Below are 24,786 nucleotides of genomic sequence, written 5' to 3' on the forward strand. Positions count from 1 at the left end.
CAAGAGTCAAGACATGAAGGTCAACCAAGGCCATGGCCTTTAACACCAATGATGCTCAGCTTCAGCATGAGACATTCCCATCTGCATGGGAGACACTTGAGATAGCCAGATCCTATGTATATTTAAGATGCACCTTCATAGGTCCCAAGTTCATCATGAAAGCAGCAGCGCAGACACTTGACTACAGGTCACACTTCACTGGAGAGACTCATAAGTAGTACTTCCCATAAAGTCACTCTTGTTTGATTCATTAATCCGACCAACTGCCCCAAACACAGTGGTTTTTGGGCAGTAGACCTTAAAGAGGATGAGTGGACCGGTTTTGATGGACTACAAGTCACTATGTTATCTCACGTCATCCGAGGGAAGAGCTGCACTCTGCATGACATTATCTTGGCAAAGTTTGCTGCGAGACCCCTCGACACAAATGCCTCATTCTAGATTATCAACTATCTGGACCGAGTCAGACAACTCAGCTAGACTGATGTAGGCTGATAGAGACTCGCATGCAAGGCCCTATCATTATCTATGCAGCTTGCAGCAAAGGGAGATGAGCACTCCTTGTAAGGGGGGAAGGGAAGTGGAAGAGAGCAAGAGAGTGAGAGTGAGAGAGACACACTAGTGCGGGTGTGAAGTGATAGTGAGCCACACCACAAACTCACTTATGTTTTATTAGGATTAGGTTTACCCTATGACTGTCTTAAGACAATCATAGGTGTCCTATCTTTAATTCTTTAATTAAGGGTTGGCAATGTGCCTTTACCCCCAACAACCTCCCACCTAAAGGCCAATGTGCCTAAAGGGGAGAAAAGAATAAAAATTACAGCAATATACAGTTATTGTATACAAGACCATAAAGTAAGAATGGTCTCATCCTAATCCCATGATGTGGCGGCAATGTGCAAACCGCTCTGTAGGCAAGCTCTTAGTGAGCAAATCTGTAGGATTATCATCAGTATGTACTTTCACAAGCTCAAGACACTTGTCTTCCAGTACCTCCCTGATGAAATGATATTTCACTTCTATGTGCTTGGTCTTCTGATGAAAGACCGGATTCTTTGCCAACATGATAGCACTCTGACTATCACAATGCAAAACTGGCATATCTCCTGTAATGCCCAAATCTCCCACCAGCCGAGTAAGCCATATTGCTTCCTTGCAAGCCTCAGTGGCTGCAACATATTCAGCTTCTGTGGTTGACAGTGCAACGCATTTCTGCAACCGAGACACCCATGATATAGCACCTCCTGCAAATGTGAAAATATAACCGGTAGTAGACTTCCGGTTATCTGCATTCCCTGCATAGTCTGAATCTGTAAAACCATGCACCAATGCATCCTGCCTACCATAGCATATGCACAAGTCTTTGGTACCTTTGAGATACCTCAAGACACCTTTCACTGCTTCCCAATGCCGCTTGCCTGGATTTGCCATATACCTGCTGATGACTCCCACCGCAAAAGCAATATCCGGACGAGTGGCAACCATGGCATACATCAAAGATCCAACTGCAGATGCATACGGAACCTTGGCCATTTCAGCCTTATCATCATCTGATCTGGGGCTGTCCTTACTGCTGAGTTTTAAATGTGGAGGCAACGGGGTACTAATGGACTTTCCCCCCTCCATTTTAAACCTCTGCAGTACTTTGTCAATGTACTCTTTCTGTGACAAAAACAAAAGTCCCTTGGACCTGTCACGAGTAATACGCATGCCAAGAATATGATTTGCATCACCTAAGTCTTTCATGTCAAAAGACTTATGCAGTTGTTTCTTCAAAGCACTAATCTCATGCTGAGATTTACTGGCAATAAGCATGTCATCCACATATAGAATGAGTAGCATCAAACTACCATCCTTTGCCCGTTTGGTGTATAAGCAATGATCGGTCTCACACCGATGATACCCTTGGGACTGCATGAAGGCATCAAACTTTTTGTACCATTCCCTTGGTGCCTGCTTGAGTCCATACAAGCTCCTCTTGAGCTTACACACAAGCTGTTCTTTCCCTTTAACAGCATATCCCTCTGGCTGACTCATATAGATCTCATCATGAAGATCTCCGTGAAGAAAGGCTGTCTTCACATCCATCTGACATAAATCCATGTCATCATGAGCAACAAGAGCTAACACTGCTCTCAAAGTAGTCATCTTGACTACAGGTGAAAAAATCTCATCAAAGTCAATGCCCTTTTCCTGCTTAAATCCCTTGGCAACCAATCTGGCTTTATACCGAGGTAAAGCATTTGAATCCACTTTGACTTTGTAAACCCACTTGCATGGCAAAACCTTTCTGCCTGCAGGTAACTGCACCAAGTCCCATGTATCATTCTGAAGTAGGGAGTCCATTTCTGACTGCATGGCTTTCTCCCACTTCTTTTTCTCTGTTCTTCCCATAGCTTCCTTGAAGCTAGAAGGCTCACCACAATCTGTCAGCATGATAAAATCAGCCACATTATTGGCTCCTGGAACAAACCTAGCAGGAGGCCGTTGTGCACGGGTGCTCCTCCTCACAAAATGTTCCGGATTAGGCTGCTGTCCAGCCTGTTCTTCATGCATGACGGGTGGCTGTACCACCATATCTGGCTGTTCTACAGCCCCATCTGTTGGCACATCCAGTGGTGCATCATTGGCAAAATTATCTGGCTGATTTTCAGCCTGTATACCCTCTTGAACAGGGTGATCTGCAGCAGGCTGCTGCTGCATATAAATGGGCATTCTTTGCTGTCCAGCATCATCATAAATAACCCTCCTGTATTCCACAGGTTGCACGGGTTCCTTGTGTACACTATCTTCTTTAAAGATGACATCATTGCTGCGTATAATCTTCCGTTTAACGGGATCCCATAACCTGTACCCCATTTCACCTTCGTCACCATATCCCATAAAGATGCATCTGTAGACTTTGGATCCAGTTTGGTGCGTAGATCTTTGCGTACATGAGCAAAGCACTCGCAGCCAAATACCCGTAAGTGCTTATATGAGGGTGGCTTGCCAGACCACACCTCCTCTGGCACTTTCAACTCCAAAGCCTTATTTGGTGACCTGTTAATAATGTGAACTGCTGTTTGCACGGCTTCTGCCCAAAAGCCATGGGGTAATGCAGCATAAGACAACATACATCGAACCTTCTCCTGAATAGTTCGATTCATCCGCTCACTTGCACCATTTTGAGATGCATTATGAGGGGCTGTGAGTTCCTGTTTGATGCCCTTAGCTTGGCAAAACTGCACAAAAGCATGTGACACATACTCACCCCCATTATCGGATCTGAGGCATTTCAGCCTACGACCTGTCCGATTCTCAACCTGAGCGACAAACCTCTTGAAAGCATCTAGGGCATCTCCCTTATGCTTCAAGAAATAGACCCACACCTTACGTGTGGCATCATCAATGAAAGTAATAAAATATTTTGCACCCCCTAGTGATAACTGTGGCATCTCACACAAATCAGTGTGCACTAGATCAAGTGGTGCTCTATTCTGGGGAGATCTCCTCTTATGAGGAGTCACAGAATGCTTGCCAAAAATACAATGATCACAAGTAGGCAAATCTGAAAAAGAGAGAGGCGGCAGATAACCCAAACGTGACAGTTCTTGCATTCCTTTAACAGACATGTGTCCCAACCGGCTATGCCACAATGAAACCTTTGGCAGCTCGGTTATGGCAACAACATGATTACCCACACTGGAAACATAAAGAGGGTACAAGGTATCACTCTTAAAACCCTCAGCCACTACTGTCTGGCCATCAGTAATCACCCATTTGGAATCCCCAAATGTGGTGTGGTAACCACTGTCATCTAATAAGCCAGTGCTAATCAGATTTTTCTTGATTTGCGGCACATGGCGAACACCATCAAGCATAAATGACTGTCCATCAGGAAATACTATCTGTATACTGCCAATCCCTGCAATCTGACATGCATAGTTGTTCCCAAGATGAGCAACTCCATGAGTACCTGTGTAGGAAGTAAACCACTCCCTATGAGGTGTAACATGAAAAGAGGCACCTGAATCCAAGAGCCAGGTGTGCATGTCATGGCCATCAATAACCAAAGCATGTGCTATTACAGCAGAAGAGCATAAAACATCATGTATGTCACTGTCACTGTCCTCTGCTGCAACATTCACTGCATCCAAGTCATCTGCCTTGGCCTTGCCTTTGCCTTTGCTTGCATTTCCTGCATCCTTTGTTTCAGCCTTCTTGGCTTTCTGATCCCGTATGAACTTGAAGCACTTCGACTTCACATGTCCCTTCTTGCCACAATAAAAGCATTCAATGTCCTTTTTGCCACGGGACTCACTACGGGATTTGGACTTACTAGCAGATCTCCCCTTCTGCTGAGTCCTGTCTCTGTCCTGTACCTGCAAAGCACTTGAAGACTTGCTGCCCGCATTATTCTTCCTGCTCATCTCCTCCATAAGGAGAGAGCTCTCTACATCAGCATAAATAAGAGTGGCATTTGAGTTTGACAGGGTGGTCTTGAAAGTGTCCCAACTCTCAGGGAGGGTACACAGCAAGAAAGTAGCCTTGAACTCCTCATCAAGGTTCAACCCCTGTGCAATCAGCTGTGTAAAGATAGCATTGAACTCACTCAAGTGTGAGGTCATAGCTGTACCTTCCTTCATGCGAAGATCAACCAGCTTCTTCAGCCAATAAACCTTACTGGCTGAGCTCTTTTGGGCATATAATTCTTCTAGTCTTTGCCATAGACCATAAGAGGTCTTTTCAGCCTGTACATTGAACACAAGAGTGTCTGAAATAGTGAGCATGATAGCTGCCCTCGCGGACAAATCAAGCTCTTCCCAGTCATCAGCTGCCATATCAGATGGCTTGACACCCTTTACCCTTATGGGCTTAGCAATCTTCTTTAACAGAAGTACATTCAAGCACTGTTCTGCCCATAATGCATAGTTATGTGCTCCTTCCAGTTTCTTTATGTTCAGAATTGAAGAATCACCTCCTCCTGATGCCATATCAGATGAGGAAAGTACCTGACTCCCTGGAAGTAAAAAGACTGAATAAAAGTTCTGATTTCTCAGAAAAGCCTGCTCTATTCAAGAGCCAGAAGCACTCTCAATGGTGCTGTTTTTACTGTCAGTAAAATCTGCAGCAAAACAGTAAATGTCCCTGCAAATACTGTACCTTCTGACAAACTGTTCTGAGCTCAAAGAGGCATAAAAACAGTAATTTCAGACTGCTGCTGCTGCTCAACAAGTGCTTAACAGTGCATAATCATCTGACAAAAAAACACCAACACTGCTGTAAACACTGCTGTACTGACTGTACTGATCACTTCTCCCACCTCAGATGAGGTATTGCACTGAGTTAAATTGCAGAAACCACTTGACAAACACCCCAAAAAAAACAGTAAATGACCCTTCAGCCTGTCACAAAACCTGCAACAGTAAATGGGATAAATCCCAAGCAATCACCCTTATACCAAGGGGAGAAAATGCATCTGAAGATCTCTGTCGGTAACCCAAGTGCTATCAAACAAAGTGTGGGCAAAAGCCCCTTGATCTGACACCTGAATCAAGTGGAGAACACCTCAACACTGAGGTAGCATGCAATATGAAATCTCTTTGACACTTGTACCTGACAATGTGTAATGCATAGGCTGCCCCTGTGTACTCAGTAACAACACAAATCACAACGTACAGACACCAAGAAGAAAATCTTTTGAGCACTGTCAACGATGGGCAGTTAGGGACCGAGTAAACTCGATGCGCCCTGACCAAACGTGGCTCAGCTGAGATTTTCAAAGTGCGCACAAAGAATGTGACCTGCAACAAATGTCACCAAATGCACTGCGGAAATAAAGCAAATGTGTGCTCCCTGGCTACACACTGCCTCAAGGCATATACTGCAAACACATCCAGGCAAAAGCCCTTTGATAAGATCACCCAAAACTGAGAATTGCACTCAGTAAATGCATAGAAGCTTCTGCAAGCATCTGACCTTCCTGAATGACAAGTAACTGCACAAACACCACCACTGTGGCACAAGTCACCTCAAGCGTGAGTGACACGAGAGTACCTGCTCTACCTCAACAAATGCACAGTATACCGCTGAAATGCTTCAGGAATGCATCAGAATGCTTCATGTACTGCGTGAACATGCACAAAGCAGAGTGCTTCAGCACTATTTCTCTTCCAACAAAAAAAAAAATGTCTGCTGTACTTTCCAGTACCTGCAAACAACCTGCTGTACTTCTGTCCCTGTAGCAGGTACACTTCCCCCCAAAAAAAACGAGTCTTTGCAGCAAAAACGAGTCAGCAAAAAACGAGTCCTTGCTGTGAAGGACTGTCGTCCGTACAGTTGTACGGTAGGCCGTACGACTGTACGGCAGTCCGTACGGCGGTCGTCCGTACGGCTGCCCTTGGAGGAGATGGCGATGCTGTGCGACCCCCGAAGAGCGTAGCAGCTTATGCAACTGCTGTGCAGCTGCCTTAGCAGCTCCGCCCTGACCTACTACGCCGCTTGCGCTCTGGTCTGCTGCGCCGCCTGCGCCCTGAACTGCACCGCCCTGTAGCTGCCCTTCGAAATGCAACGCCCTGTGTCGCCGCCCTGCAGCCTACGAAAACGCCGCCGCCCTGCAGCCTGCGTCGAGCCCATCCGTACGGTTGTACGGACGACGTACGGCCGTACGGATCTGTCCGTACGTCCGTACGGATCTGTCAGAGGAGGCTGGGTAGGAAAAGGGGGGGGAGCAAGGTAGGCTCTGATACCAGTTGTAAGGGGGGAAGGGAAGTGGAAGAGAGCAAGAGAGTGAGAGTGAGAGAGACACACTAGTGCGGGTGTGAAGTGATAGTGAGCCACACCACAAACTCACTTATGTTTTATTAGGATTAGGTTTACCCTATGACTGTCTTAAGACAGTCATAGGTGTCCTATCTTTAATTCTTTAATTAAGGGTTGGCAATGTGCCTTTACCCCCAACACTCCTAGTATGTACGAGTCTCTAGATGGTTCCATTCATGGGGTATGGACATTGATAATTACCACGATATCAATATTCACTTGATACCAGTTGACACAACAAGAAACTCATCAGATTATCTAGGATCATTACCACCATATCAATACTCACTTGATAGCCCCTTGCGTTTGACACAGCAAGAAATTCATCAAATCATCTAGGACCATCTATCGCAAGTATACATCCATCAGACCCTTGTAGCTACTTGCAACCAAGATGGCCTTCTATCGAGAGCATTCCCTTCATCTAAGCAACGATGGCTTCATCTAGACACCCGGATACCTACAAACTCACCTTTCTCATGCAATATGGATCATCATGGGCCAGCTCAAGACCTCACCCCACACGTTTCAGATTGAGACATGGCATGAATTATGAATACTCAACACCGTAGAGACTTAAGGCTCTTTATAATTTGTAACACACATGAGGTGGAGACAAAGAACCATGATTGATGCGATGTTCCATATACTGTGATATTTACAGGAGGTATCATTGCCTTCATGGATACAAACTACACCGACCATAGATGTGCTATACTCTTTGTAGTACACCTTCACCTGACTCAGGTGTAGACTCATCATGGGAGGACGGCCATAGATAGCAAGAGATCACAAAGTTCTTCACAGCTTGGAGATGGTCAGAAGACGCCAAGATCAAGGCCCTAACTTTCAAGCACATCCGATCAATATGAGACTCGATGGAGGCACTATGAGCACAAGTCCCATCAGGGGGTACCATCATTGCAGCATCTAGGCCCAGCAGCCTCACGAGAGAGAAGTCAATGATAATAGTAGTTGATCTTAGATATGCTCCAAAGACATCAATATTCCCAATGGGACCCTAGTTAGGCTCACACATAGTTGACACTACTCATGACTTGTGATCTCAAGTAGTAACCTAAAGTCTCTACCACATGAGGTCAAGGATAGGACTTTCTTATGTGCTCCAAAATAGGAAGTTGCCTCATGCTGCCTACATATGGTCTAAGATGCTCTAGCCAACTCATGGTTGCCTTTCAAAAAGGCCGAATCCACCTTATGATAAGCCTTTTCAAAATACAAAGAGGCTAAGGGTGCTGCTATGCTCAGAGCGTGGCTTCCCAAAAAGTACCGATGTTGTTAATGAGATAAAACACATTAAATCTCAACCAATTCAATGACCGAATTCCTAACACAATTACCATAAAATGCATCCTTCTTTGTGTTGCTATAGTTTAAAGCAGAATTCAAACAACCTAAAAAAGAAACCTCCCCTATTCAAATTAATTCCTTTTAAGGAAAATGCTCAAAAGACAATAATGAAGTTGCATTTTGTCAGTCTTAAAGGTAACGAGTAGAGAAGACTGTGCTTACGACCTCTGTCATCAATACACTTCATTTTCACTAGCAAGCAACCCTCAATGTTTTGCAAAGATTAAACAAGGGAAAAGAAGTCAAAAGCTCACCTCTTTGATTTTCCTTGCAAAAATGTCAAACTTCTTTACCGCTTCGGCTTTTAATGGATCCAAAGTTCTGTTTACATACAACAATAGTTTGATAACACCAAATTTAAGTTGTCAATGTGCTAAAATTTACATTAAAGTGCTAAATTTCCCGCATAGCTACCTATCACCTCTCAACATAGCACAGCAGTTAGCTAAATATATACATGCAGCAATAGCATTTTAAGCGATGTAACGATACTGGTCACCAACCCCATATATCATAAAGGGTCTCTAGAGGACCTTAATACAATCATATCATAACCTACCTCTCTCTCTCTCTCTCTCTCTCTCTCTCTCTCTCTCGTTCTCTCGTCAAAGGCCTCTATGAGAGAGAGGGAAAAGAGAGGGTCAATAATAATTTTTCCATGAAAGCTGTAAATGATGTCATAACAGAGGAAGATGTGGGAAAGGGTTTGAAAAAGCTCGCAAACGGAAAGGCTCCAGACACACAAGGGCTAGTGGCTGAAATGCTAAAATGGGAGGGTGAGAAGACAAAGAAAATGCTCACTACACTCATGAATCGAGCCTTAGAGGAAGGCTTTCCCAAGGAATGGCAGCTTAGTAGGATCGTACCAATCCATTAGAGCGGGGACAGCAAAGTGGCCAAAAACTACCGCACCATCATGGTGAGTAGCCTAATGGCCAAGTTATATGGCACAATAATTGAGTAAAATAACAGAGCCAAGGCACCATCCCACGCAGGGTTTCGTCCTAAACATTCGACAATAGACCACTTGGTTGCCATATGGAAGGGGGTCAAGAATACGAACGAAGTAGTCTACTATTGCTTGTAGACTTTAAGAAAGCATTTGACACAGTTCCACACAAAAGGCTATGGGAAAGATTGGAAAAGCTGAAGTCCCTTGGGAGATCAAAGACGCCACATACAGGTTATATGAGAGAGTATTAGCTGCATTAGCGCAACCACTTGTAGATGGCTCATGGTCTTAAGGAAAAGTCATCATAAGCAATGACATAGGAGTCAAAGCAAGGCTGCCCCCTCTCACCAACTCTCTTTGTTCTATTCATCGATAAATTGGAAGAGTGAATGAGAACACACAGCGGCGAAGGTGTCCAGCTTGCAGGCTATGCCCTCTTATTGCTTATTTATGCAGCTGATGTAGTCTTCTTCGCAAAAAGCAAGAAAGAGATGCAAACACATTTGGATACACTGGGAAAATTCTGCAAACACTCAGGAATGCAAGTCAACATATCCAAGACAAAAGTGATGGTGATTGGGACTCGGAATAAACACGTTGATTTCACTTTTGAGGGGGAGCCTCTGGACAGTGTCACTGCACACAATATTTGGGGCTGGAATTTGCAGACGCTTACAAGTGGAATGGATGTGTGGAAAGAAGAATCTTGGGAGGTTTGAAAGCTTTATATAGCTTCCAAAACAAGTGCAAAAAGGCACACCTATGGAACTGGGAAATGAGAAAGTTTTTGTATACCATGCTCGTACAAACAGTGGTCCTTTACAGGTGTCCAGCCTGCGCACCTGGGCTCTCTAGGGCCTACTGGAACCGAATAGAGACTTTGCATAAACGATTTCTCATAGAAGAGTTAGGGGTGAAGGCACAAACACCGTACCCCATCTTGTTGGCTGAGACAGGTATGATACCTCTCGAAGGAGAGGCATTGTGCCAATTCATGGCATACCTCAACAAAGTTAGAAAGATGGACACCAATAGGATACAACACAGAGCAATGGAAGCTATGCGAATTGCTGGATGGCACAAAGAGGGGCTGAAATGGATGGAATTATGGGGTATATCCGCTGCTGATATCCCCGAAGATGCATGTGAAATCAGGGAGTTAGTGACATAGAGAGAGCTACAAAAGCTATGGCAAGAACCGGGGGCAAAAATGCAGTTTTATAAGCAGGAAATCAATCCGATGGACAGCTATGGAATGCAGAAATACCTCGGGGAAGACATATCAATAAAATCAGAACCAGCTCACATGATCTTGAGGTGGAGAGGGGAAGATGGGCAAGACCCAGGGTACCAAGAGAGGAAAGAGTATGTAAAATCTGCCCCGCAGGAGAAGTAGAAAATGAGCAGCATGTACTCCTAACATGTCAAGCGTATGCGCAAATCAGAGAATAATATGGGGGCAATAGAAGCAACCTGAAATCCCTACTGGAGTGGCCAGTCAAAGAGCTAGGCAACTACATAAAGGAAATTTTAGAATATCGCAACAAAGTACTTGGTCTAGCACACAGGCTAGCACAACAAGTACTCACTGCATAGCACATTTATGCTTTTACTTATGCTATTTTCTTTCAATGGATGTAAACAATCACTACTTGTTGATAGTGATCACTGTCCCATAGATCCTAAAGGGTCTCACGAGGACGTTAATACAATCATATCATATCATATCTCTCTGAGAGAGAGAGAGAGTGGGGGTATTAAAAGTCTCCAAAAGACCAAAGCATCTATGAGATTGAAAGAAAGTTTATTATAGTCTTCGGAAGACCGATGGGTCCTTGAGACTGTGAAAATCTTGGTACAAACGAGCTGTGAGGGTGGAGCTACTAAATGAGCATTCACACCAATGCAGAATGCAAAAAATGCAGAATGGTAGTACTAAGTACTAAGTGCATCATAGTCATGTCAGTGGTCGACTACATATCAATCTCATCATCATCATCATCATCATCATCAGAACATCAGGGTGGATGAGGCAATAGAGGCATGAAATCGGCGATGGAGTGCTTTCGGCCACTCACGGGTGCGCCATGTGATGTCTCCTAGTCATAGCTCTATGCCTAACAAGGGGCTACAGTAACCCCTGTCGGCCAGGCTCCGACTCTAAACAGGTAGGGGATATCCCCAAGTGTAATCTATGCATCAACCCTCTGTCTGAGCTGTCGAGTCACTAGCTCTGGGTCACGATCATGTCAAGGCCTCGTCTCGTGGGGATCCATGTGATCTAGCTGAAAGAACTCCATGATAGAGCTCTGAGAGGGATCTGCCAAGAAAGAAGTATGCTCCTATCTCCGTGACAAACGTATCCTCTCGCAGTAGTATCTCATGAATGAAGCCTCCCAAGCATCTCTGGTCTAAATAGAAGAGAAATAGGGACAAAATCCCATAGCTATCTTTGAAGAGGCAGTAGAAACGCCCTCGGATCTCATAGTAAACATGCTCCTCTGTCTCAACCTCCTGCATGTCACATTATGTGCATATGTGCCTCTCCCTAAGTAGGCGCTCTGCCGTGCCGCTCTCGATACGAAGTCTATGTGAAGAGACCCAGAACTGCCCGATAGAGATCCTCAGTGAGTGGGGTAAGTGGATCTGCGTGTATCCTGGTGGGTCAATGAAACCCACCTCTATGATATGTAAGCACTGATCTCTATAGAAGCTAAGCTTCACTGGGAGTTCACTCGGTCCCAACCAAGTCCGGAATGTGTGTAGCTGTAAGAGATCCTCACGGATTATCTCGTTGACCTTGCGTGACAAGAGGGGAGAAAACGGGACATCCATGCTGTACTAAAAGGAAGGGAGTCTATCCATGTGGAGCCCTAGTCACTCAAACCATCTCTTTGCACGTGCATATCAGCATCTCTGGTCACCTCCTACTGAAAGTGCCATAGAGAAGGACAATGGTAGCCATGGTAGTTTGCTGCGTCTAGAAGTGTAATCCCCATACTCCTTGACTGGTATGCATCTAGCTGTAATTGGGTTTACCCAAACTCAGCCTGAATGATATGGTGAGGAATGGATGGCTTACCACGAATCATCCGTGATAACATGAGAACCTGTAGCCGCTCCACATGAGCCAACTAAAATGCGACAAGTTTGGCCTTCAACAAGGCCTGCCATAAATCCCCACTGGGTGGACCAAGGAGTCCAAAAGCAGCCCCTTGGTCCGTGGATCCTGAAAGTGTGAGCGGAAGCACTGCCTCTCTATTCTAGCCAATGAAGTGTATCCTCTGTCTAAGCGTGCCTACATTGGGGGTCTCATAGAGAAGATGGGTCGGAGAAGACAACCCCAAGATACGTGTATGATGAAACTATCTCAACAAGTGACCCATCAAACGTGAATTGCTCCTGGCGCATGATGGCTCGAGATGTATTGAAGATCATAACCTTGGTTTTATCCAGATTGACCTTCAAATCATGAGACTCGCAAAAATACTGTAGTGCATCAAGGTGTCTCTGGAGCCCCTCTGCTCAGAAACACAAAAGAGCCACATCATCTGCATAAAGCAATATCCAGATCAGCATGCCAGCAAGAGTGCAACCATCCCCCCCATGTGTCTGCATCATTGTCTCGATCTCGCCTATGTAGACGCCAAATAGGGTAGGTGATAAAGGACACCCTTGTTTGACGACAATAGTGTGAACAAAAGGAGAGCAAGAGTGAGCAAGAGAGTGAGCTGAAGTAAGTCTGCTGAATAGTGTACTGAAATGAAGTAAGCACAAAAGAGAAATGAGGGGTTTTGTCTAAGTGAAAGAAAGAAAGAAAGAAAGATATATTAACATCCACGGGAGACCTCGCGGGCGTATGGGACAAAGCGCACAGAAAAGCGAACTCAAACAAGCCTCACTAGGCTGAAGCAAAGGGTACACTAGGACCCTTGCAGAGTACTAATCTATGCTAACATAATCATAATCATATCATATCAATCAATCTATCCAGGCGCTGGGACGAAACCGAAGCCTGGTACAGTGATGGCTCTCTGGTGGGCTGCGAAAATATCTCGTATCTGTGTCTATCGAGCTGTCTCGAGCTATGGCGGGGGGCGCGGTCTCCTCGCTCTCTGGACTCTCTAGGCTATGTCTAGAGTGATCCCTCATCTCTGTCGGTCTCCTCTGAGGAAAGTTGTGATAGGTCGGACCTCAATAGAGCGTACTCTGGGGGCTCTCTGTCGCACATGTGGCCTCTGCATCCCTCTCTCGATGGTACTGTACCGGCTGCTCATCCAGACTGCTCTCATATCGGCTAGCTTCTCTTCCTTCACTCCAATGTGTCCGAAGGCTGACTCAAATTCTGTCTATGACATGCCACTGTGCCCAGTCACCCTCTATGTCTTGTAGTGGTCTGACTAACCCATGCTGCTCTTTGATCTGTCGTAGAAGCGCCTCCATGTGTCGCCGCATCTCCATCAAATAGAGTCCGATACAGACCTAGTCATGGAAATGGATCAGTCGTGACAAAGGACCGAAGCCATTCCCCTCTAGGTAGAGACAGTGGTAGTGTCCTCGAATCTCATAGTAGGCTGGGAAAACACAAAGGAAATGCTCCTCTGTCTCAACCGCCTCCAGCGTACATAGCGTGCAGATCCGCTACTCTCTAGGTATACCCGCTACTCTCCCTGCCTCAATCCTCAGCTGATGGGATGAAACCCGCATCTGACCAATGGCAATCCTCAATGCATAAGATACTCCTCTATCCTCGAGATACTGGGGTCTGATAACGAATCCCTCCTCTGATACTCACAGGAAGTGGTTGCGATAGAACTGGGTCTTGGTGGGGAGTTCCTCATCCCCCCCCCAAGTCCGAGATGTGTAAAGCTGGAGGAGGTCTAACCGTATAATACGGTTGATCTCATCCTGCGGGATCAACTCAGGAGGTGCATCCATGCTGTACTGAAAGGGGGGAAGCCTATCCATCTGGATATCGTGCCTGGCAAGCCATGTAGATATGTGTGCATACCATGTGTCTATCCCGCTCTCTGCGAGTCGTCTGGATGACTCTAGGGCCAATCTTGAAAGTCTCCAATGGGGTAAGTCCCACATCCTATGGATGGAAGTCACTGTCTGAAAGATGGCATCAACTTGGAGAGGTGTCATGGCGAACTTTGCCTATACTATCTCATGTGGAACTGAGGGCTTACATCGGATCATCCTGGATCCCATCGTCACCTATAGCCACTCGAAGCTCCTCCAATCTGTCCTCAGAAGATCGCACCCCAAGAAAGATGCTGCATACATGACAGTCGATCGCACTAGTGTGTCGAAAAACCAGCCCTTCGTTGGTGGATCCTGGAAGTGCCCCTGGAAACACTACTGCTCTAGTCTAGCCAAAGCACTACGCCCTCGTGTGAGTCGTGCCTGGACTGCATGTTTCATCATGAAGATGGGTCCTATGAAGACTACTCCCAAATATGTGTATGACTGCACTATCTCCACCGGTTCAACACAATAGGTGAAAGTGAGTCCGTTAGTCACTGCTCGTGAGGTGTTGATTCATAACCTTAGTTTTCCCAAGGTTGACCGTCAGATCTCTCTCTCCTCTAAGGCTTCCAGATCTCTCTGTAGTCCCTCCGCTGAAGAGGATATGAGCACTATATCATCAACATATAACAGTATCTGTATGAGGAGATCCCCTAGTGATGAGCCCTCACCACCTATGCGATCTATGAAAGATCTGATCTCATCAATGTAGAGTCCAAAAAGAGTTGGTGAGAGAGGGCAGCCTTGTTTCACCCCACAATGGTGCTCTCGACCCACTCCGATAGGCCGCCTGGAGCACGGACCCTGCCTCTGACTAACTCATATAAGCTCATCACACCCCAAATCAGTATCTCTCGGATCTACATCTCCTGTAGTCTCCTCATCATGCGGGATCGTGGACCAATATCGAAGGCCTTTCGAAAGTCTACGAAGCATGTGTAGACTTTCTAATGTCTAGACCTTGCCTCCTCAATGATAGCCCTCAGAGTAAAAATGTGGTCCAAAGTAGAGTGCTGCCTCCTGAATCCTGCCTGCCCTAGTGCTCGTTGCCCCCGTGCCTCTGTGTGACTGCTGATCTCTCTCTCTAGCACCGATCCATAGATCTTCGCCAGTGTGTGGCCAATCATGAGGGTACAATAGTTCCCGGTGTCCATGGGGTCTCCTGCTTTATGTATCGGTACGATAGTAGTGGTGCTCCATGCTAGTGGGAAGCCGTGGCAAACTGCAAGGTTAAACATATGTGCAAGGATCGATGCTAGGACCTCCTACCCATGTGCGAAGTGCTCTGTCCGAAGGCCTTTGTGATCCTGTGCTTTCCAGTTGTGGAGCCGGCGAAGTGCAGCCCACACATTCTAGTGAATAGATGACAAGTAGTTGGCCTGGGCATAGTGGACATGTCTGGCGATGTCTACCTCGGGACGTCATATAAGGAGCATGCATAGGTGTGCCACACGCCCGGATCGGTGATGGGGATGGGTGGCTTTCCCTCCGCAAGGAATCCCCACCCAATGGTTGGGTCCCCTCTGCAAAATGATCTGATGATCTCATCCATCCTATGTGTGAGGAAGGCTCGTCTCTTGCGGCGTGTCGGCCACTGAAATATCCTGTGTGCCTCATGTGGCGTCAACTGACCCAAGGCTCGCTCCCGTGTGAGGTGGGCTCGCATCTCTCTGCACTCATCATCAAACCAGGGGTTCTGAGGCATCTTCCCATCTCGTACCCGTGAAGATTAGGTCGTAGGAAAGGATCTGGTAGCAGCATCCTGTATCACTGTGACAAGGGTAGCTGAGGCGTGGGTGAGGTCTAGATAAGCCTCCAATAAGGCCGGAAGCTCTCTTACTAAGTGGCACACATACACTGGATCAAGAGCACGGTCAAAGTGAATCTGGGTACGGGTAGCGGTAGGAACTCTCCCTGTGCCTGGTGTCGTAACAAGAACATCGAAGGCCAGGTATGAGTGGTCAGCTCCAAGTGGGGGGGGGGTAATGGTGAGGTCATGTATCCGTGAGACAAAAGCCAGTGGGCCTAGTAGGTAGTCTACTGTGCCAGTCCCACCTCCATGTGGGAAGCATGTGAAATGGCCATCTCTGAAGGCCATTGTAGATGATGAGGTCGTGGACAGCTCCCAACTCAAGCAAGTGTCGCCCATATGCTGTCACATGCGAAGTAACTACAGAGAGTCTCTGAGTCCCAAGTTCTAGTGCATCTAACTCTGGCATCATGTGGGAATCTCTCTCATATGTGAAGTCAAGTAAGCCCACTTGCCTATCGCTTGTCCTTGCAATAAAATCCCCCAAAAGGAGGATGTCTCCCTGTCTAGAGAACTCTATCATATCCTCATGTATCATCTCACAAGGGCTGTGCCCCTCTGTCGTGACATCATGGGCATATGATGACGTGTGCGGAGGGAAATAGCATACTGCAATGAAGATAGGTCGGGCATCTAGTGGCTGCACTCGTATCCACATGTGACGTGCATGTTCCTCTCTTCGTACCACAGATATGAGTGGCCTCAAGTGTGTTTTGAAAACAGCTACACCTCCAGAGCCTCGTACCCCACTCTCTCTCCTCATTTCCTTCCTATGGGCAGACTCCCACGCGTATCCTATCATTGTGGACAGCCCTCTCTCTCGGCTCTCATGTGTCTCAGTGTAGAAGATGATGTCTCTGCCTATATATGCCTCCGAGAAGCCACCTGGGTCGAACCAAAGTGTGCCATTACAGTTCCATACAACCATACTCAACTTGTTTTGTGCACTCTTCTCCCGGCTCTGGCACCGTCTTATCCACTAACCGTAGTTAGGCAGTAGACTGTGGTTAGGGAGAAAAACCTCAAAGAGGGAAAAGTGCCCGTAACCCACTTATTACATTACATTGGCCACTGCCTAGAATATGATAATAATTCTAACACCCCCCTGCAGTGCCAATGTGGTGTACAAGGTAGTGATCAATCACCAAAAGGAGATAAGTTTAGGGCACTGCAAAATGCCTCAAACTTCTCTGGTGGAAGTGCTTTGGTGAAGATGTCTGCAACATTGTCATGTGTTGACACATAGATCATACTGATCTCTCATGCATGCAACTTCTCTCTGACATAATGTTAATGAATCTCAATATGCTTCGTGCGAGCATGAAACACAGGATTCTTTGCCACTGCTCAGACTATCAGTGAGAATTGGAGAAGGACCCTCCAATAAGAGACGAAGATCAACAGACAAACATCGCAGCCAAACACATTCAACTATCATTGTGAAAGCTGCCCTATACTCAGCTTCACATGAGGAAGTAGCCACGGTAGATTGTTTCTTGCTCAGCCAAGAAATGCAAGCTTTGCCCAAAAAGAAACAATTACCACTAGTGGACCGCCTAGTATCATAGTCTCCAGCCCAATTTGAATCACTGTAAGCATGCATCTGCAAGTCACCCCCCTGGGAAACATCAAGCCATAAGACTTTGTGCCTTGCAAATAACGCAAGATGAGTTTTACAGCATGCCAATGTGTTGTCTTTGGGCTGTGCATACATCTGCTCACTTGAGATACTGCATACTGAATATAGCATAAAAACAGCTTTCCTTAATGGGGACTTGCAGGAAGAGGTTTATGTCAAACAACCTTCTGTATTTGAACTTTCTGGCAATGCACTTCAGGTTTGCAAGCGAAACCAAGCTTTGTATGGGCTGAAACAAGCCCCACGTGCATGGTATGCCAAGATTGATGCATTCCTGAAAAGTAAGGGGTTACGTAATAGTCCCACGGAAAGCACCCTCTACATCAAGAAGGATGCGGGGGGATATTTTGGTTATTATTCTTTATGTAGATGACATGCTGCTCACAGGGTCAAATGAGGAAATAATTGCATATTTCAAAGCTGAGTTGAGAGATGAATTTGACATGACGGATTTGGGAATGTTAAATTTTTATTTGGGAATCCAGTTTGTACAAGACAAGCATGGCATCATTATGTCTCAATCCAAGTATGTGCAGAAGCTCTTGGATAGGTTCAACATGCATGATTGTAATCCTATAGCCACTCCCATGGAGCCGGGGCTGAAGCTTACTATGTATGATGCAGGTGAATCAGTGGATGCCACACTTTACAGCCAGGCTGTTGGATGCCTCATCTATCTGTGCAATACACACTCACACAAGACTCACACATAGAGACTAGTACTAGATCACCTAGTACTACACACCAACACTTCACACCAATACACTTTTTGGCTATGATATCTCCAACAAAGCAACTCTTTCTTGATTGTTCTGTGTACCATTTTGTGCAACAATCACCCAAGTTGACAACCCCTACGAAAGCACCAACATCATACAATGTACCAAGCCATGGTCACAACATCCTGGGTCACCACTAAAGCTCTTTGTCCACAAACAACCTGGCTGAGCTACAATAAAGGAGCTTACGTCGCACACTCTTTATAACCAGAGCCATCTGCTGCTCTCAACTAAGATCCAATCCACCTAGTAGCCTAGATATCTCACCATCTAACCTCTAGGTATCTACCTAAAGCCAAGATCCTTCCCCCATGTAAGCACCTCCTTTGAAACTAGGTGGAAGACAAATTGATTTGTTCCAATTGAACATGGTCCTTGATCAATAGTCACCCTTGGGAGGACTGCCTATGTAATTGGGTCGACTCCACCAGCCCAGAAGTCAAGTAATGTCGACCGAGATTGGCTACCTAGACTAGTCAATTCTTATTTTCGTTTTGATACCCCATGAAAGACCTTGCCTAAGCACCAACCTTGTCTAAAGTGTCTATGCTATCTGTGCCTTGCCTCTTCTCAGAAAGGGCCTACACATGGGCATCTAATAGACAAACATATCCAACCCATGGGCACTTCTAATAGAGTGTTCTTCACGAATACACAAAACTCAAAGAATAGTAAATTACTCAATCTAGGAATTCAAGATGACAACATCTACGAGAAAAACTCGAGGATCCAGTGGCTGGAGATGGTAAACCCTTAGCAAAGCCCCAAATTTGAGGACAAGAAAACTAATGTCGAAAGGAATTGACTATGCTCAATCTATTAGCAAAGATATGATATCCCTTATGGGCAAAGCGAGGTAACTATTCAAAAAGGTTGGAGGTTATGCAAAATGCATATCCAACAAGAAATACACCAAGAAATCCTAGCACTAAAGACATGCCTAATGTTTGTAAGGCAAAAAGAAGAGACCCCATTAGTGAAGATCAGTTAAGGATTAGAGAGTTGGAAGGTCAACTCATTTCAATTGGAAACATAATACTTGTTAGAAAGCAAGTAGATAGCTCATGCTAAGCATATAGCGATCAAAAAAGTGCCAAAAGAATGCCCCATACCCGTTTTTAATATAGCTTTGAAATCGGAGTGAAAATGGCTTTGTCCAAATGAGATTGCCTCACATGAAGGATTTTGCTATAGCTGCATGTTTGCAATGCAATTCTTCCAATATAGATGCATGCCTCAATTATAGCAGCTTCAGGATTCTCTAGTGGCGTTTTGCCTTGATGTAAGAGCACCACTCCTAAGCGCTCAATCGGCAATCCAAATATACTAGAGTGCTACGCTTTGCCTCATATGCGATGCTTGATGGAGCTTGATCCTCCCCTGCAAAGGGTCTCTTTAAAATTTAAAGCATGATTTTTCGTGGGAGTTGAACATGGTGCCAACAGCAAATGTGTTTGAGCTCCTTTATCAAACTTTTCTCTTTTCTTGATTTCATACATCTGTGCAAAGTGGCAAGTTCCAATCAAAAAATGAAGGCTCTTCTACAAGCTCTAAACTCACTAAGTTCTCCACTCTCAATACACCAAGATGGAGAGAGGGTTGTTTCCTTTATAGTATTCTGTGATCTCCCATCAACTATCAAATCTAATGAGAACGTCATTCTCACACCACATCAAAATCTTGGATCAAAAGAGGATAGATTGAGAGAGACCAGATAGGCAAGATGTGCAATACTAACCTCACATTATCAAAAATGAATATTTGTAAAGACGATTTTTGTGATATGAACCATCCAATAAACAAATAGCAAGGTAGCAATTCTAACATATCCCACTAAATACTTACAATGAGACATGATAAATAACCCGATTCTAAAAGAAGTAGCCATTACATTGGAAAAGACTTTCTCCTTCCAAAGGTCACATGGGTCTCATTCTTCAAGATGGAATAAGGAGTTTGTACGTTGGCTCACAGTTCCTACCAGTAAAATCTGTTGTACCATCTCAGCTCTTTTCAATTGAATACTCTTGGTGAGTCCTAGAGCCCAAGTCTCATTCCACAGTAGACAGCTACATACAAGACAGCATATTGTACAAGAGTGTCGTCCCTCATAATTTTGTGGGTGTGACCTAGATTTTGCTTGGTTCAGAAAAAGAGGGGCAGGCAGGGAGGGGGCAGGGCAATGTTTGATTGGGGTAAGGAAAGGTCAACCTCCACGTCATGTATTCACAGTCGAATGACCAATTATGTTGCAAGTCAGCTTACCAAAAAGGGTAAGGGGGGGCTGCTGGGTGTGGGGGAGTGGGGATTAGAACCACCAAAACATAAGGGCTGTAGCCATACATGGCTAGCAGAAAAAAACTTGAATTGAATGATCACACACAAACCAAAGGAAGCTAAACAATCAAATCAGGCTATGCACAACAAAGTTACATGCAAATTATTGAAACCACATTAGCAGTAGTTGGGTAGAATAAAGACGCCTACATCCAAGTTTCTCTTTCAATTAGAAAGATATGATATATTATAAACATAATCAACAGATTAAAATGCGGCTAATGACATGTTTTCAAGTCTTTTGTTCTCCTTTTCATCTTAATCTTTATGGAGGACAACTTACACAATTTTGTGTTTTGTCTTTCCTTCTGTACGCTGCTGCCCAAAACCCACAACTTTCTCCATCCGTGCTTGCATCCATATTTGCAGCCCTTGCCTAAATTAACACATCAAGGAAAACCGAATCCATAAATTGATTTGTTAGTAGAGCGTAAACATAAAGATAGAGAAAGCACTAAGAAAAGCATCAGTATATATTAAACTGTGCATATCCAAAGACCAACAAATGTCTGCAGTTCCAATTCCAGACCAGCTTTACCATACATACTATACTATCGGACTACAATGTAAACTCTACCTTGCTCAAAACAAGATTTTCAATAAGTCTATGTACTTTATGGAAGAGCAAAAGATTCGCATGCAAAAGAAAATTTCCTGATGAGATGATGTGTAGATCCAAAAGTGTGATTTTTTAAAGGGGGAAGGTCAGTCCCGCAAAAGGAGAGGTGGTTACAAGCGGGTGGATTGCTTGTGAACTGCATTGCAAAGCTGTATCTCAACCCTCTCCATTAGATATGAAAACTAGCATCTCTAAGAGCTTGACCAATGACTCCTAGATCCCTAACCCACAGCAACTGATCCATGTCAAGCAGATCCATGTCACAGCAACCGATCCATGTCAACCAGTTCCATGTCACATGAGGCACGCTTCAGTCCCACCGTCACCATAGGACCCTATCCCTAAAATAGAATCAAAGACTAGCCCGTTTCTAATGCTCCAAAGGGCCTAGAAACCACAAGCCCTCAGGTAGGGCCGCACAGCCGCCACACTAGAGGAAGAACCGGTGGGGACAACCTAACAAAACCACCTTCCAGTTTTTCATGCAGGAGAGATGTCTCGTTAACCAGTCTTTTGCACTACATTCTAAGTCTAGAACCACAACCCTCTAGCCACCAAAAAGAATGAAAGAAAGAAAGTTTATTAACGTCCATGAAAGACCAAAGCGTCTATGAGACCGAAAGAAGTCGGCCAGCAGGGGGTCGGTTCATCCCCCAGCTGGGTCGGTTGATTTTGGGGCAGCCTAGCCCTATAAAAGGAGGGGCCATAGGCCCCATTTTGGCATCCAGCAAGCAGCCACCGATTGAGCAGGAAGGAGCAGCAAGAAAACCTCTACTTGGGCCTACATCGAGCAGGTCAAGAAGGGTTAGGGGAGCTGCAGGCTTAGCTCAGGAGAGGCTGAAGCCTAGGCTGTATTCCAAGGCAGTAAGGCGCTGAGATCTGGACAGAGAGTATACATAAGCTCGAGGTGGAGCACGCAGCCTTAGGGATCTAGATGTGCTAGGCATATAGTAGGAGAACCTTTTGGTATTGTACCTTCTCTAGTTTGTGGACGGATGGAAACATAAAGTGTTGCTTCTATATTTGTCTCTGAGCACAATCTATTTGCGAGTCTGCACATACACATGAATGCTGTTAAGTACACACACTTGATGAAGCATTGATTCCATACTGAAACACTTCCGCGTGTAATTCCTAAGCTAAATATCATTCTTTTGCTGATGTGGGATACCATCTGTGCGAAAGTTCGCTTTTCTAACATGGTATCAGAGCCCTAACGAATATTCAGAGGAAGTGGAACTTGAAGGCAAGGACCTTGATTCATTGCTCGGAGGAATTAGCTTTAGTGTTTGAAGGATTGTACCCAAACGGGATGCTTAGGTTCAAGTAGCCACTTGCACCCAGGTGGGAGGCTCAGGTTCAGACAGGTGTACGACACTCTAAACCATTTTACTATTTCAGTTTATTATCATGGCCCATAGATACCAGATCCCAAACTTTGGTGAACCGTGAGACAGGCAAGCTCAATGGGACCAACTACTACCCACAAAGTTTGGGACAGGCAAGCTCAACAGGACCAACTACCCGTTGTGGAAAATGAAGGTCCCGAGCCACTTGGTGTTGAGGGATTCGTGGGGGATTGCAACGAGGATGGAGCTGATACCTTAGGCCACTGTGACTACTCCAGCCGCAACAACCTTGGCGACAGTAACAACGTCAGCATCAGACCTTATCTTAGCAAGAGCATGGCATATCTAAGATGCGGAATTCTTGGCTATCATAGTGGGTATGACAGCGAACGCGGTGCTGCCGCGTATTCATATGGCGGACACTTCTTTTGAGGTCTCAACAACTTTGAGGGATATGTAAGAGCTTGACAACGAGACAAGAATCTTGGACCTCGAGATGGAGCTGTACAACAGAAGTATGGATGAGGGGGATCGGTGCGGGAATACATCACCAAGATTAAGGTCGTGCGGGATCAACTGGTGGCAATTGGTCAAAGGAGAGCTCGACCAGGACGGTAAGGCTGTTGCTGGGAGTGCTCCTTTGGAGCTACAATAGTTTTGTGACTACGATGATTGCAGGGCATAGGGCGACATCAGTGACTTTTGAGGAGCTGGTTCCATTACTGTTGCAGCAAAAGAAGCTCGGGAAAAGAAGTATGATAGTACAAGCAAGGGATGATTGCAAGGCATAGGGCGACATTAGTGGCTTTTGAGGAGCTGGTTCCATTACTATTGCAGCAAAAGAAGCTCGGGAAAAGAAGTATGATGGTACAAGCAAGAATGACGAGGCCCCGATAGCTCAGGACAAGAGCAAAGCCAAGGGCAAGGGTAAGCCTAGCAAAGGCAAGCCCAAAACTAATGACATAGCGGACTCTTCAAAAGAAGACACCAAGAAGAACAGAAGTGCTTCTACTGCGATGAGCCAGGACATTTTGTGAAAGATTGCAAAAAGAAGAAGGTTGATCAAAAGAACAAGGGCACCAGCTCAGAGTTAGAGGAGTCAGCTCAAGTAGCAATAGGGGAATTTTTCTTGGTGGCCACTCCGTGTGCTGCTGAGATTCGGTACATGGACCCCGATGTTACTGTCAGGATGTTAGACATTGAGGGATGGTCAGAAGAGGAGTCAAGATCCTTTGTGAAGATGATGGACAGAGACGAGTGCCTGGAATCATCTGGGTGCTTGACTAGCATCACTGAAGCAGAGGGGGGCTCTTCGACAAGACCTGAAGACTTAGTGTTAAACGGTGGCTATAACTTAGAGGGGGACAACAACACAAAACTGCAATTGGAGCTTGACGGTCTAGGTGAACTGGATTTTGTGCCTGGGATATGATGTCTCATGTATGGTGTTTGGTTGCAGACCTAGCCAAGTGGAGGACGGGTTGAAACAAACCCTGAGAGCTTGGTGCTTGGAGGACTTCAAGCTGTTCACCCATCATGAGGGGGACAGGTGGAGGATGCTTGTACTTGGAGAGCTCGAATCCAAAGGCACGTTCGTGACAAAAGGTGGTGGTGCCATCAGGTGCTGCCAAGTATGTACCTTTGTAACAGACTAGTGTGCGAAAGTAGAACCGGACATGGCAGAGCAAGAGCCACTGGTTGAAAAGCCAAGGAGAGACTATGATGACACTGGAATGTTTGTCGAGGAACCAGAGTATCATCATCAACGTGTTGGTGTTAGGCCAGAAGGGGTCGGTGAGAGGGGTGTTGGCAATCGTTAGCTCTCCTGCCCCTGATCCCCTGTTGTCCCTAGCACGAATCACTGGAGAAAAAGTCCATGATCGTATCTGACTCGGCTAGGCCAGTCCCTCATGTGCTCTCATCTGTGCTCATATGAGCTGATCTCTGTGTCTCTGAGCCTCAAGAAGGAAAATAGCCACCCTTCACTGATCTGGATGTGCTAGGAACTCTCTGAGTCGGCCGAAACCGGTACGGAAAGGATAGTTGTGTCGTCCATAGATCTCACAGAAGCATAGTGATCATTTGACTCGGC

The 24,786-nt window shown here is 45.6% G+C and overlaps 1 protein-coding gene across 1 annotated transcript in view; it reads right to left on the minus strand.

Moving 5' to 3' along the window:
- Positions 1 to 24,786, minus strand: part of LOC147883994 (uncharacterized) — an 87,426-nt gene that overhangs the window by 36,914 nt on the left and 25,726 nt on the right. Inside the window, exons 3-4 of the mRNA XM_087399034.1 lie at positions 21,010 to 21,102; positions 8,433 to 8,499 (exon numbers count right to left, since the gene is read on the minus strand). Coding sequence (XP_087255160.1) covers positions 8,433 to 8,499; positions 21,010 to 21,102 — 160 coding nt within the window. The remainder of the gene's footprint in view (positions 1 to 8,432; positions 8,500 to 21,009; positions 21,103 to 24,786) is intronic.

This window comes from Dipteris shenzhenensis, chromosome 27, assembly GCF_047967505.1.
Source record: "Dipteris shenzhenensis isolate YYH24624 ecotype China chromosome 27, Dip_SZ_1.0, whole genome shotgun sequence".
Classification (NCBI taxonomy): Eukaryota; Viridiplantae; Streptophyta; class Polypodiopsida; order Gleicheniales; family Dipteridaceae; genus Dipteris; species Dipteris shenzhenensis.